Source organism: Nicrophorus vespilloides, unplaced genomic scaffold (assembly GCF_001412225.1).
Source record: "Nicrophorus vespilloides isolate i.1.1-1 unplaced genomic scaffold, Nicve_v1.0, whole genome shotgun sequence".
Classification (NCBI taxonomy): Eukaryota; Metazoa; Arthropoda; class Insecta; order Coleoptera; family Silphidae; genus Nicrophorus; species Nicrophorus vespilloides.
In genome coordinates this window covers 21,453-37,206 of record NW_017096385.1, presented here as the reverse complement: position 1 = coordinate 37,206, position 15,754 = coordinate 21,453, and the positions used below count along the sequence as shown (strand labels likewise).

At 40.7% G+C, this 15,754-nt stretch overlaps 2 protein-coding genes across 2 annotated transcripts; both read left to right on the top strand.

Moving 5' to 3' along the window:
* Positions 1-438: 438 nt before the first annotated feature.
* On the top strand, positions 439-9,193 carry LOC108556911 (1-phosphatidylinositol 4,5-bisphosphate phosphodiesterase epsilon-1-like). Its single transcript, XM_017913222.1, is given in 14 exon segments — positions 439-580; positions 2,332-2,710; positions 2,783-2,961; positions 3,023-3,206; positions 3,277-3,590; positions 3,666-3,863; positions 3,917-4,070; positions 4,147-4,281; positions 4,624-5,499; positions 5,563-5,787; positions 5,839-6,014; positions 6,078-6,214; positions 6,270-6,380; positions 6,383-9,193. Coding segments are annotated over 14 exon segments (5,181 nt in total). The 5' UTR covers positions 439-557; the 3' UTR covers positions 8,473-9,193.
* Positions 9,194-10,442: 1,249 nt separating this feature from the next.
* On the top strand, positions 10,443-14,838 carry LOC108556912 (putative helicase mov-10-B.1). Its single transcript, XM_017913223.1, has 13 exons — positions 10,443-10,779; positions 10,840-10,943; positions 11,008-11,113; positions 11,174-11,339; positions 11,397-11,527; positions 11,589-11,698; positions 11,843-12,247; positions 12,316-12,540; positions 12,604-12,754; positions 12,812-12,951; positions 13,005-13,127; positions 13,182-13,533; positions 13,593-14,838. Exons 1-13 carry the CDS (start codon positions 10,750-10,752, stop codon positions 14,238-14,240), a joined length of 2,691 nt encoding a protein of 896 aa, XP_017768712.1. The 5' UTR covers positions 10,443-10,749; the 3' UTR covers positions 14,241-14,838.
* The last annotated feature ends 916 nt before the right edge of the window (positions 14,839-15,754 follow it).

The window sequence follows — 15,754 nt, the reverse complement described above, 5'->3', positions numbered from 1 at the left end:
GAGACCTACACCCTCTGTAGCTCAAGTACGCAGAGATTCGAAACGAAAATCGCATTATATTTTAAGTTATATAAATCCACTTTTTGATAAAAAATGGTGATTTTAGTCAGCATGATTTCTTAATTACTTTATCAATCAAAGGAAGTTTCCATTTCTAATAATCATAGTTCAAAAACAACTTTCTAATTGCAATTACTATTGATTACGACTTCAGTCTGTAATTGCCCTTTGGTTTAGCCCTTTTGTTACCTGGATGACCCTTGTTCTTTGGATTTCTTTTAAAGCATATCTTAACGAAGTAATGTTATCATTTGAATTATCATTTTTTAGATTAAATAAAACAGGTTTACAGTGTTAAATAAGGGTTCATATTTCACTTGTCCGCACAAATCTAATTGTCTCTATGTCTTTTTGTTCTGTTCGATCGTTTTTAGGTGAGCGCGTGGGTGACCCAGCTGATCATATCGCAACCGACGCACGATGCCAGAAGGGCCGTCCTCTCGTGCGTCCTTCGGGTGGCTCTCTGCTCCTGGAACATCGGCAACTTCAACGGCGCCATGGAGATCATCGCAGGCCTCAAGTAAAAAGAAAAAACAACTAAATGTTTCACAAAATTCATGCTTTTATTTGGAATTTATCGCGACTAGGGAATGCGCTTTAGTTATTTGCATTTTTTTTTTGTCCGTGATGTTATTCAGACGGTTTATACTTGTGTTTGTTTGCGTATATGTGTGTGTATGTACGAGAGTTTGGGGGGCGGCTGAAAGTGATCGATACACGGTTCAATGAACAATTTCATCAGTCCCCCCCTAGGCTTTCGGACCTGAATTGTTGCTTTATTCAGTTTATTCTGGTGGAGGTGGTGGTGGTGGTTGTTGCTTCTACCGCCTCTCTCTGCTCTACCGGATTCAAAGGGTTTTTATCTCTTTGGTGGTGCTTCTACTGCTGCTGCTGCTTTGCATACATTAGGGCGCTCCAATTTATTTCTGTAGCACAAAAAGATTCAAATGTGATTGAGGCTGAAACTACATACGGCCCGACGGGAGCAGGGGTTTCTTTCGGCCTCCAGCAGTTTTTAAGGGTTGTAGGCCGGCGGAAACTACTTGCATCCGAGGGCCGCTTTCAACGAGAATCCACAACAACAAACTGCGACACCCAATCAGGAATCGACGCTCAACAATTTATTCATCCCAATAGTGTTCATATAAAAATCCACTTGAACAGAAACGTCTTACTTGAGAGTGCACTTTCTTTGATCTTTTAACGATGGAAAATCGATGATTCCCAAAAGCACTCCAAAACTTTTTTTATTTATCTTTGCACTACAAAAATGTATTCTCTTTTTCCGAATATTATATCACATAGAGATTTGTTAACTTAAATGACAATCTCAAAAGATTGCTTCATTAGTAAATAATTCAAGAAATAACTACTTTCTTTGCTGCATTGTCTCTTTTATTATCATTATTCAATACTTGTAGAACATAAAGAAGTGTTTAATTTTATTCAAAACCAAAGCGTTAATTCCATGATTTGCTTCTATACTTTTTTAACGAATTTGTTTCATAATCATTACAATTTTATAAACTTTAGGGTTTAAAATACTTAAATTCAAAAATTATATCATTACATATATGTTTTTTGTACTTCAGTTTTATGAAAAACACGGCGCGAATATATTCGCTGCAAATTATACATTTCCATGCAAATTTGTTTTTTCTCTGACTTCATCAATATTAGTTCATGCCAAATTTAATATAAAAAGTTTGTCTCCAATTAGTATACATTCTATCAAAACAACTCGAATTACACATTTTTTTTTGTATACAAATTACGTAACGTGCTCTGTATTCTTCAATTTGTTGAAAATCGATGTTTTATTATATGCTGTGCAGCTTGTTCCTTTTTCTATTTTTTTTTCTTTTACTATTATATGAAAAGCTTTGTGCGAATATCGTGGGGGAGACACGACAAATCTCTATTTGCAGCTTATCCAAGACGGCTAAACCTGTCAATCCGCACAGTCTTCGCTTTCTGAAGCAGAGTTTAACGTAGCTCTGCACCTCTGTATTCCATAAATCCGTTATATTCATTGTGATAAATCGAATAATAGATAAGTAAAATTGATCGAACATAGATTCTAATACTGAAAATTACATAACAATGGTTTATCAATTTTATTTTGTCTTTCTAAAAGAGCTTTTCGTGCTTTGTTTTAGATTTTTAAAGTTTGAAATGTTTAATTTCTTTTTCAATTTTGAAATGTATGTTGTGTATTATGATTATGTAATGTAATATTAAGTTTATTTACGTTTTCTTTTGTGATCATAGGTCGAACAAGCTCAAACCGTTTTGGTTATCGATCACCGAGAAAGAGACGCTTCCGGTGCTCGATTTCCTGTCGGCGGCGCTCCTCTCCGTCGAGTACGAGCGTGCCTTAAGCCGTGCCCTTGGTATGGAGGAGTGTCCGGTGGTGCCGTTCTTCGGGGCGTTCTTGAGGGAGCTGAGGGATATCCTTGCGACTGCTCCCGCGGACGTCCTGAACACCTCGACCTCAGCATCCACGACCAACCCACAAGCACCTATCAACCTAGACGGGACAGCGAGTACGGCATCCGGACAGACGCAGCAGAAGCCGCCGACGGCGAAGACGTCCAAGCAGAGGGCTCGTCAGGAAAGGGACCAGCAGGATCAGCAGCATAGACAAGTGGTAGGTGAGATGGAAGGATGTGCACGGAAATTGTTAAAACTTTCAATGTTTCCTCTTTGTTTCCGCTTCCAGTTGATCTCCGACTACAACGGGGAGGATCATCACTTCACGAAGCTCGGTCCCGGAGGTCTGATGCACGTGGACAAGGTGTACCGAACGCAGGCTGTAATGGATCACATCTCGCAGTGCCACATGCATTACCACTCGAGATCGCGCATATCACCCACACTCACCCTCATTGAATATCTCAAGTAAGTGACTTACGGAATTAAACTGATTTCTAATGAAAAGATTAATATGTTCTCTTTGCAGATCGACGAGTTTTAATGGAAACCGCGTTTTAGCGGCGACTCCTCCGGAGAAGGACGAGGTGGACGGAGAGTACGAGTTGGACGTGGAGGATTATAAGCCTGTGCAGCCTCTGGTGCACGATCACAGCATCGGTTACGTGTGTCTCTCGTCGCCGCTGACCAAGATCGATCAGCACGTCATGCAGGTGGGTGCCTCTTGAGATCTTCATCCTTTCGGTTTGACCTTGACCTAGATATGCGCGCACACACCCACAGATTCTGCACCATGGTGGTACGGCGGTGGTGTGGGAAGGTGCAGACGGTCCGACCGTCGGGGCGTCCGCTGCAGGTGGTGTCCGAAGCGGTTCTCTGCTCTACGTCCGCCTGGACAGGTCATGCAGCACCCTGACCTGGGTGAGACCAAGCTGGAGCGGCCTCCGAGCCGGCACCAATACAACCGACTCCGATCCCTTCTCCGCCGACTTCAACCTCTCCTACAACCCCGAGGACACCCTAGCCCCAGGTCTTCTCACCAAACTGGCTCTTCAGGCATCCGGCGAGCAGTCAACCGGCACCACCCTCGACGATGGGTATTAGCTATCAACAAATTCCGCTACCTCCAGATTCTTCTTAATTTTCCTCTTCGTTTCTCTATTTCTTTCAAGTTTTCTGGACTTAATGGCCGTGAAGGAAGTCCATCTAGGTGGCAGAGATGCAGAGAAGGATTTCGAATTGGCTGCAGTCTGCAAGAGGTACGGCCTCGTCCACGAGATGGGCAACGAGTGCGCCCTCACCATTCTGTACGGCTACGGTCTCAGCGACAATCGAATCCTCTACATCGCCTGTCCCCCAACGATGTGCAGGTCGGACATAATTGAAAATCAATTGATTCCCAATCTAATTATGTATTGAACAGGGTTTGGTACAGTGGACTTTGTTGGCTAATCCGCGGATTAAACAGACAGCAAACTTTATCGGATCGTCGACTGCATTGGCTCAAAGAACAATACATGCAACTTTACCATGAAGACGGCTACTGTTGCGGCCCTCTGGCAGCCGACGCGATTAGGGTAAATCACTTTTCTCTAAGATCATTAATTTGCATCCAATTTTAAAGCAAACTCGAATTAATAACAATTTTTCCAGTCTTTTGGTGGACGCGACTGGTCTTTAGCAGGGATGGCTCAAAGCAGCGGACAAACCAACGAAACATCCGGTCTGAGACGCGAAGTATCCATGAAAATTAAGAAGAAACAGTTAATTAGTAATCAGACTTTCAAGGTAATTTTTTTTATTTAAATCTTTATAGATTTTTTCCTTGTACAAATTCTATTCTTCCTAATGATATGTTAACATGAACTTACGTTAAATATTGAAATAGAAGTTAATTTAATCACGGCAGAGTTTTGGTGGACGTTATTACTATGAATCGCATGAATTTCAAATCATCTCTCTTCACGTCTTCCGAGACAAAGTCAAAATTTCCCAGGAGACGCATCTCGGGCCTTAAGGAAACATTGACCTGCCCTCCCCAACCTTCAATATTAAAACCCATAGAAAAAGTTTTTATTCTACGTTGACGTGCGAATTGTTTATTTTAATAATTTAATTTTGTTCCATCAGGATAAAAGTTTGCGTCAGTTTGTAGAACCGCCGACGATGTGCATGGAGAGCAGCTACTGGAGGAATCCGAACCATCATCGGCAATCCACACCGACGACCTTCTCAGAGCATCAGCCGGACGTGGCGAGACACCACAGTCTCGGTCATCTCGCGAACGTTACGCAAGGTAAATTTGAACGGGAAAGACACGGATCCACGGAGCACCTGTGGCACGGACGTCATCCGCGTGTCGGTTCGATCCTGTACGACACGCAGCTGGATTTCGTCGATTTCGTTACGCTCTTCCGATCCTTCAGTCTTCTGATTCGTAAGGACCTGAGGGACCTCTTCGAGCAGCTGGCCATCTCGTACAGAAGCATGGCAGCGGTGAACGTTCGCGTGAACGGCGTCAAGAATAAAATTGAGAAGCCCAGGAAACCGCAAAAGTTGGGACTGCTGACTCGCAACTCGAAAGCGGAACTTGAGGGGATTGTGGTGAATACGCAGAAGAAGATATACGATGCCATTGCTGCTGCTAGCATCTTCACGAATTGCGCGGGCATCGACACCAACAATTCCCAAGTGATTACCATGTCCACTTTCACCAAGTTTCTCGAGACGAGGCAGATGGAGGTGTGGTCCGAGGAGGATGTTAAAGAGCTAATACAAAGACACGAACCTGATCAGGTTCTGCGATCTCAGAACTGCCTTTCCTTCGAGGGCTTCGCTCGGTACCTCATGGATAAAGACAATTACGCGTTCGTGAATGAGCGCGAGGTTCCAGACGATGTCGACATGTCGCGGCCGCTGTCCACCTACTACATAAGCTCTTCGCACAACACTTATCTAACAGGTCACCAGCTTAAGGGCGAATCTTCCGTAGAACTGTATAGTCAAGTAATTAATTAATTAACACAATTAACTCTATTTGTGAGCTTTCTTTTAATAATCGCCTTGTAGGTTCTTCTGACCGGTTGTCGTTGCGTGGAGCTGGATTGCTTCGACGGTGATGACGGCTACCCAATGATCTACCACGGACACACCTTCACCACCAAAATCCCTTTCAATGCCGTCGTCGAAGCCATCGACAGGAATGCCTTTGTTACATCTCCTTACCCAGTGATATTATCCATAGAAAATCACTGTTCTCTTCAACAACAGACCCGAATGGCTCATACGTTTCAAGTAATTACAATTACAATATAGAATATCAATTTATTAATTATACTTTTGCAGCGAGTTTTTGGTGAGAAGCTAGTTTCAAATTTCCTGTTCGATCTGGACTTCAGCGAAGATCCTGCGCTTCCGTCACCGCAACAATTAAAATACAGAATTTTGATTAAGAACAAGAAACTCATCATGGACGTGCCCACCCCTATAATAAATTACACCGCGATCTCAACACCGGTCAGGTAGAATTGCAATTAAATACTTTATATATGCTGTGTATAATTTTGAATTTTCGCAATGAATAGGCCAGTTGCTTCGGGAGTTCGTCATTCCGTTCCTGGACGCACGAGTTCTATAATCAGCAATGCAAGCAGTTCTTCCTTCAACGATGACTACAGCGACGATGAATACGATGATGAAGATGATGAAGATAATATTGATGGTATTTATACAGATATTTATTTAGATTTAAATTTAAATACTTAAATGATTCGTAGAAAAATCTCTTCACATAATGACGGATTCGCCGAGGCAAATGTCCATACACACTGTGGCGAAGACGAGCTCGACGAAACGTCCGAATCCCGAGGATAAGCTCAAGANTCATAGGCAATCAAGTTCCGCGGATTGAACACCGTGAGTCCGAGCAGTTCCGTGAAGCAGCGACAAAGGGCTTGCATGTCGAGTTCCGGTAGTTCGATTGTAACGACCGCAAGCAGTTCTGCATCGAATATTAGCAGTACGGTGCAAGAATCGGAAGCGACGGTCTTCGAGACACCGGAAACTGTGCAGCAGAAGCAGCGACCCACGAACACCAATACACCCTGTTACCAGTGCTCCTCGATAAACGAGAACACCGCTAAAAAGTTGTGCAGGAAGCAACCGTTGGCTTTGGTCGCTCACACGCAAACACAACTCATGCGAACTTATCCTGCGGGGATGCGGATAGATTCGTCGAATTTCAATCCGGTAATATTCTGGTCATTCGGTATCCAAATGGCCGCCTTGAACTACCAGACCGAGGACATCGCAATGCAGCTGAACAATGTGATGTTCGAGACTAATGGTCGGTGCGGCTTTGTGAGCAAACCGAGCGTTATGTGGGATAGGTCGCACGTCATGTACAGACGTTTCAATCCGTGGGACAAAGAGTTCGATGGACTGCATTCGTGCCAGATCATCATTAACGTCGTCTCCGGTCAGTACGTGTGCCAGAGCAACGTGAATCTGAGCACTTACGTGGAGATCGAGATCATTGGCATCCCGGTGGATTGCAGCAAGCAGAAAACGAAGATCATCCAAAAGAACGCGCTGAATCCGATCTGGAACGACACTTTCCACTTTCGCGTCATGTTCCACGATTTGGCTTTCCTGCGTTTCAGCGTGATGGACGCAACCAGTAACCATCTTCTCGCCCAAAGGATTCTGCCATTGAAATGCCTGAGACCTGGCTACAGGCATTTGCGACTACGAAACCCCCAGAACAAGACTTTGAACATGTCGACGCTCTTCATATATTCGCGCGTCGAGGAGGAAAGCTTGGAGAACCGAGACCCGGATCGTAACCAGGAGAAGGACCAATCCGATAAGAGCTTGGACAGCACTTATTTGGGTATAAGCGGAACTCCACTCTGCGTTAAGCGTCGCATGTTCTTTTTGATGGTGTACGGAGTCGTCAGCGAAGAACCTTACACCATCCTCAAGATTACCCAAGAGAGCACCACGCAGGACGTGCTGCTGTTAGCATTGCAAAAGGCCAATCAACCTGCAGATAAATTGAACGACTATATTCTTGTGGAGGAGGTGGCCAGAGGTTGGGAGAAGAAGGACCACAATCTACCGGCCACGCAGCGAGTGCTTGACTTGCAGGAGAGACCGCTTCAAGCGCAATCCCAATGGAAAGGTGAAGGTCGTTTCATCTTGAAGAAAATGGGCGACGATCCCAGCAGCAGAGCCTGGTTGAGCTCTATCAGAAGCGTGGCGAACAGGGAAGCTCGCAAATCCGACGGAGCTCCGAGCAACGCCTGGGAGGAGAACGACACCTTCCTCGTATGCATCTACAACGTTTCCCCGGAGATACCGTACGCAATATTGAAGGTTCCTTTGAACGCTTGCGCTCAGGACGTTCTGGCGCAAGCTCTGCTGAAGGCGCGCCGCATGGAAGACCCAGTGAATTTCGTCATCGTCGAGGAACTGGAATGGGGTGGAACTAGTCACAATTTGCAATTTCGCGCTCTCTGCGATGATGAAAACGTTTACAGTGCACAATCCCATTGGCAAACCATCGGGCGTTTCATCATGCAGGAAAGGGCGAACGCAACGCCAACGACGTTACGCAAAAATCGCATAACGTCGTCCCTACGTCTGGCCACGTTGGACAGGATCAGCAGGAGCTTCAACGTCGCTCGCAACGTGGCCAGCAGCAGCATCAAAGTTCCGGTTTCGGTTGCGCTCAGCGATCCGACCGTAACATCGGCGAGATGCAAGGAGAGCCGTAAAGGCATGATCCGCGGTAAAGTTAATTCAGAGAAGGAGACGGTATCGACGGTGCAGCAGAAGATGCACCAGACTTCGAGCAGGGAAGTCCACTCCGAAGGCGAGACTTTGAGCGACGAGGAAGCCAAAGAATCCGATCTGATGGCAACCGTTTCGCGTCTCAAGAAGGTCTCCCTGCGGAAGCTCAAAGAATGGAAGTCATGACTAAATGCCGAATACTAAGATATCTTCACTCGATTTATTTTATTCTATGTGTTTGTTTTGTTTTTTTTTTGTTTCGAAACAAACAACTGCAACAAAATCTAGTCACGTTAGTAATTTTTGTGTGTTTGTGCGTGTGTAAGCGTGTTTTTTATTGAACACTACTATTCCGTTTCATTTCTATGTATATGATGGATCCAGTTTTAGTGGATCTTCTCTTTTTTATATATATATATAAAAAAATATAAAAAAAAAAATAATAATTTATATAAAATGAAATCACGGAATTGAGGAATTTTAACATATAACGACCGCAACAAGAGAATGGTGTACAACAACTAACAGGACGAGGAAAACTTAACGTCGAAGTCGTCTTACCATATCAAATTTAGTCGGAGAAGATTTTCTTTCGAAATTGACCACAACCTGTTTAGTACATGACCCAATTATCCAATAACCCTGTATATAAAAGTCAATCTGTTCTAATTATTTCGTTATATCAACTAGTACGCGATTTTACTTGAAGTCTATCCTACTTATTTCTTTGTTATTATTCCACGATATGAATATAAACCCCTTTCACGTTATTATTATTATAAATATATATACTATACATATACCCCTCTTACTCTCTCTCTCTCTCTTTATAAATACATACATCTCAGTTATACTTGTGTACATATCTTTGAATGTTTGTAACAGCAGGAACAACTAATTGATATGATATAAGTAGATTTTTTATTTTGTGCTCTCCATGGAAATAAAACAACAAAGAAAACAATATATAAATATAATTGATGTTACTTAAAAGAAAATATATATATATATACATATAAATGAAATCTATTATATAATGTTTGTTAATTTTTAGTACAAATTATTGTTTTTATTACTTATACTTATATATACTTGCATATATTATATATATATTAAAAAAAAAATATCTTGTTATAACTCTTGATAAGATTTTATTTCATAAAAATAACAAAACAATTGAGCCCATTTATTTATATGCACCTGATTCGTCCAAAACAAAAAAAAACATAATTTGGAGATGCTCGTAGTTTAATGTTAATTAGACTAAATCATGGCTAGTTACTATACAGTATGATACATAGGATACAAAGGGTACAGTATATTGTTTCCTAGGCTCACGAGATAATACACAAGATACCCTAACCTTATATACCCTAACCTTATATACCCTAACCTGGTATTCCGGGAAGGTCTGATAAGGGTACTTAGACCTTCCGGGAAGTATTAGTAAACATACATTTGAAAAGTATACGAACAGTTCCGAATTCATCCGATTCTACTCCCCCCATTCAAAGAAAAATTGTTATGTAATCATACCAACCTAAAGGAAACAAAATAAAAGTAAAGTAAATGAAGATGGCGCCACTCGATTTTCAAATTTGCGGTTGCACTGTATAACAACAATATATGCAACCAATTATGCAATGTAAATTAATTTATTTTGTAAATTGGATACAATATACAAATAAATGATAAACTTGAAGCGATGTTTACACTTTAGGTATCATGTTTTATTTATTAGTTATGTTGAAACGATCCTGGCAAAAAGAAAATTAAAATTAGTGAATCCTTATTATAAGTATATATCATTACCACTAATCCATCTCGAAAAACAAAATCGCTCAAACTTAATTCGATAATTACAGTTGTTTAATCATGTTAATAATGATATTATATTAAAAATCATTTTTGCGATAATGAGTAGATATCATAATATCAATGATAAACTAATTATCTATTCAATAGTGATGGATAAAGTTCAAACCATCTGGTCGTATAATTAGTTTAATATAATTAAGTGGATATAACAATATTCACGTAATTATACAGTTTCTTCATAAAATTGAAAAAGTTTATATTATTTCCGGCTTCTGAATGTATACCACCAACCGAACAGAAACGAACTTTCGTGGTCAATGGTGGTCACCATGATTTTTTCAAGGATTTCTTGTTAATGGTTTTTTTTTGCCTTTGCCAATGTTATCAATTTGGACATTATTCAGTTGGTGATCGTCCAAGGCGCAGTACCAGTCGGTGCAAAGAATCAGGTTCCAACGTTTAAGTCGATAGATAATTAACAAAGTGCATATTCCATTTCAAATATCCGGATTCTCCTGTTGCTGGGAAATAGGCTATCTCCAAATTGCATATATATATTATTAGGGGAATCCCCGTGGATGTCAACCTCGTACCTAAAATTTTGATATCTGACTAGTTAACAATATTGTTTTATACTATAACATCATGACGACGAGGAATGAAGGAAACGTTAAAGTAAGTTATAATTTTTAACAATTCTATAGTATTGTTTTTGTAACATTGGTTATGTTGCAGATTTGCAGTTGCTGTGGCAAATATGATGAGGTACATTTCGAGGTGCACAAACAAAGTGTACAACATGCATTTAACTTTACACTAAAGTCATTCCACAAGTACAAGTACGTATACATCACCCTCTACTAATTACTAGGATTTCTAAATTTCAAATTTTGAAATGTACAGGAAACCTCTTGTCAAGGATCGTCATGGATTCAATATAACATGCAGTCTTCTTGGGGAGAAAGAGACAACAAGCTACGATGGCAGAAAGGGAAGGTTCACAGTTAAAGTAATTTGAATGATCAACACTCTGTTTTTGTATTAAGTTATTTAACACATATATTTGTAGCTCACGCCAGAGAGATTCAACTTACGCTCAAAGACTTTGAAGTTTTTATTCAAACTGAATAATAGTTCTGGTTGTGATAGTGAGTATGTGGTGACTATGCTGCATCCGCATAGGTATTTCTCAGTGGAAGAAAAGTCTGGCCACAATATATTGATTCTACCAAAGGGTAAGTTTGTAATTTAATTGTTTTTGTTATTACGGTGATCATGATTACATGTTCTAGGTGAGACTCGCTCCAGCACAGTCACAATCAGTGAGGAGGACATTGATGTGGGTAGTTTTAAAATGCCCATCAAGTTTACTATAAATACGCACCAGGAAGGCGTATGTGATTTCGATATCTACAGGGAAATTGTAATTTTTTTATTAATTATTCTTAGCCTTTTCTTTACAACTTTCTTTATTACTGCTTCAGGTAATTTATATAAACGAGGAAGCTCAAGAGGATGACACCACATCCAAATCGTTCCAATCCATCCAGTGGTCAAATATTGACAAAGAAATACCATCTTTAAAAAGTTCAAAGTTAGTATGCAACATATGTTTTTTTTGCTTGCAATTTTTCGCACTATTTCACCAACTTTCGTAATTGATAAACATCATCTTAACATCTTCAAAAATCAAATGGTTTTGTATAATTTTTTTTAATTTTTTTTTTTGCCTTGATAGCATTAGCTCAGTTTATTGTATTCCCGAAGACATAGAGAAGATTTTAAAACATGGACTCGTTCAGAGCGGAAATCTCACAACCAAAGAGGAACTGGATAGGTGTGATATTGTTCAGGTGTTGAATAGATTGAGCAGGGAAAATTATCGGAATTACTTCCACTATCTGCTGTGGTTGGACGAGACGGCATCCGCTTTAGGACTGATGCATTACAACATGTCCAACGTGACGATGGTGGCGAAAAAACACTTACTGATACTTGAGATTCCGGGACTGGCAGAGAAGAGACCGTCGGTGATCGTCGGGGATATCATCAAAATCCGGCTACACAATGATCACAAAGTTTTCAGCGGGATGGTCGCGAACGTGAACGATCAAACAGTGATAATCGACCACGTTCACCATGCGTAAGAATAATACGAAATCTGTCTTGGACATCAGAGAACATTGCATTGGTATTTTTTGTTTGTTTTAGGTTCGTTGACTTCATCAAGAAACATGATAATATTGAACTGGACGTATCGTTCACGTTGAGTCGTTTACTTTACGAGAGGATGCATAACGCCGTGCACAATTGTGCAAATAAAATGGACATCTTGTTTCCAGTGATTAAAGATGCGATTAAAATGGACATAGAGTTTCCAATGATTCCAGGTGCGAATAATAATACGACGACTATACCGAGGCTTTCCAGAGATCTGTAAGAAAATTGATATTTGTTATTATTTCATGTTGAATAACGTGAATACTCTTTATTTTCAAGATTATTTCAAAAGGATATAATTGGTAGTAATCATGAGCAGAGATGCGCCGTCGAGAACATTCTGGCTGGTAGTTCAGGTATAGCTCCGTACATTATATACGGTCCACCAGGAACCGGCAAAACTGTGACCATAGTTGAGGCTATTTTACAAGTAAGGCTATCACGCATTATTATTATTATTCAAATATTAAAGACGGATTTGTTTCAGATAACACGAAAGTATCCGAAGAGAAAGATCTTGGTTTGCGCCTCGTCGAATCGCGCTTGCGACATGCTGACAATGAAGTTAGCAAATTTCTGCTCCACCAAAGAATTGTACCGTGTCCAATCAACTAATAGTCGACCAGGGTATGTGCCTGCACTCATTTAATTTAGCAATATTATTAATTGTAATTTTGCAGGAATACGATCGACGAGACTGTACGCAATTACAGTAATATGATTGACGATACTTTCACGATGGTCACAAGTAAGGACTTGATGAAATACAACATTGTAGTGTCCACTCTACATTTAATTGGAAAGTATGTATTTGCGCGCTTTGTAATCGGTTGTGTTATTTTTAAAAATCCGCTCAGATTTAAGGTGGGGTACAATCCTGATCATCTGTTCATCGATGAGGCCGCTCAAGCCACAGAACCGGAGACCTGCATTCCCATCGGAATTCTGCAGGGCGTTTCGCAAGTGGTGCTCGCTGGAGATCCTAAACAGTTGGGACCTGTGGTATCCTCGCAAGTGGCAAACCGCTATGGCCTGGCTGTTTCTTTAATGGATCGTTTAATGAAAGAAAACCCATTGTATATGCCTTTGAGGAAGAGACCCACGCTGAGGTATAACGAGCGGTTCCTCACCATGTTGTTGCAGAACTACAGATCGCACAGTGATATCATCCACATTCCAAACAAACTCTTCTACGGCAATTCCCTGCAGGTTCGTTCGATCTATATGTTGTAGCAGTAAGTTAAATGATTCTAATATCTTTGTTTTAGCCTATGCCAATTACCGCAGACCAGTTAAGTTCTTACTGCGTGTCTGCGCGTGTGTGCTGTAATTCCGGCAACCGCTGGAAACCGTCTTCGGTGGAATTTTGCGGAGTATCCTCGAAGGAGGAACGGAACGGCAGCTCGCCGAGTTACTTCAATTCGGCGGAGAAATACATGGTCGTGAAGTACGTCAAGTGTTTGCTGACGACGTTGAAGGATCAATTCGATATCAAACCGAGCGACATCGGAATCATATCACCTTACATTCGACAAGTGCACAAGATCCGTATGGCTCTAGAGAATTGCGAAATTAAGGGCGTCGAGGTGGGCACAACCGAGACCTTCCAAGGATCCGAGAAGAGGATCATCATCATATCGACGGTTCGAGCTCAACATTCCCTATTGAAGTTCGACTCCAAATACAAGCTGGGTTTCGTGAACAACGAGCGTCGCTTCAACGTTGCCATCACCAGGGCGAAATCCAAACTCATCATCGTCGGAAATCCCACCGTTCTTGGATACGACAGGCGCTGCTGGAGCGAGTTAATCGAGTACACGGAAGACATGGGCAGTTACTTCGGTGCACCGTACATGCCGAGAAACGAATTCACCCGCAGGGAGATAATTAAACGGATCAAGAATTTGAAAGCTTAAATGCAAACAGGATAACGATATGATTTATTTACATATCACGTGATTTTATCTTAAGTTTCCCCCCACAACCTCTTTACGACAATACTACTACTACTAAATACGACATTAAGATGTATTTATTTCAGAAATACGATCTCTTCATACGGATGCATACTATTGTTATTAATTAGGACCGTTCTTCCATTTGCAATACGCAAAAGAAACTTGCGTAATACCAATTGGACACAACGTAATTTTATTTGATTGTTTATTAATGTTGTTACAAGATTTTAAATTTTAGAAAGAAAATAGTTACCGTTAAATATGTATGTTACACGAAGAAGAGTTTATTTCGCAAATACTTTAGGAAATGTAAATGTTATTTTTATACTACTTAGCTTTAATTATTCAATAAGTAGATCGGTTTAATATATGATGATTTTTGTGTGCCGGTTATACAACGTTAAATGTCTGTTGTACTTAATGTTAACGAAAAAAATAACCGTTCATATTTTACTGTGCCACTGTCTACAGTGTAGTAGACTCTACACTGAGCGTGCATTTTCATCGAACTGACAAATATAAATGTTGATTATATATTAAACAGTTTTAAGATCAATGTTGTGTATTTTTTATTTTTTTCAGAGAGGAAACCTTACACTAAAACCTCTCCCCTTCTTCGTCAGTATAAAGTCCTGTAATACTATACTACTCTGCGATGCTGATTGTCTTTGCCTCTCTGGCACTTCCCCTACATCATGTTAATGCTGGCCTCCACTGCAGCCTCCGTTCGTCTTCTTTGCTTAATAGCAACTCTAATATGTACGCCGCTACAATATTCCAGCTGTCCACACTCTTCAACATTTCACTCAATGTTGTGTCTGCCGCATAAAAACTAATTTTACCATCAATTTAGTATTCCATACCTTCTTAATAGGAAAATTTTAAAACTCCTTGATCCAGATGTCCACTCGTTTATTGTTAAAATCTTTAACTTCTGTCTCATCCATTAATACATCCCTTGCAAGTGGAAGTCTGGTATAATTGTTTGTATTCCCAAAAGTAATAGTGACCTTTCTCTCCCTTAGGGTTACCGTCCAAAAACACTCCTTATCATCGGCAAATATGTCGAATCACTCATTAAAAATAAAATCCTCTCGTACTTAGATAATTCTCGAGCTGGAAAGTCTACTATCCTTCTACTTCCAGACCTCTCACCTCGAGGACGACCACTTGAGCGCTTTGTTCATTGACGTGTCCAAGGCGTTCGACTTTGTCTGGCATAAACTTTTCCTTCTAAATCTCTCAACTTACCTAATCAGCATCATCTGTCTCCTCTGTTATATAACCTTTTTTGTAGTGATATGTATAGCCCCGATCCTAATACCTTCGATCCCAACCTTTATGTCCTCCAATACGCTGATGACACTACATTGGTTTCCTTCCCACGCTTCTTCCCTTGAATCCTCTATTCTTAAGCTTCAAAACCTCCTATCCTCAACCATTTTATGGTTTATAAATGGTATTCATCCAAG

Excerpts from the sequence above, each read along its gene's own strand:
- LOC108556912 (XM_017913223.1), top strand. The coding sequence starts at position 10,750 with ATGACGACGAGGAATGAAGGAAACGTTAAA. Across the intron at positions 13,128-13,181 it reads ACTCTACATTTAATTGGAAA|ATTTAAGGTGGGGTACAATC; the intron begins GTATGTATTTGC and ends AAATCCGCTCAG. Across the intron at positions 13,534-13,592 it reads TCTACGGCAATTCCCTGCAG|CCTATGCCAATTACCGCAGA; the intron begins GTTCGTTCGATC and ends TCTTTGTTTTAG.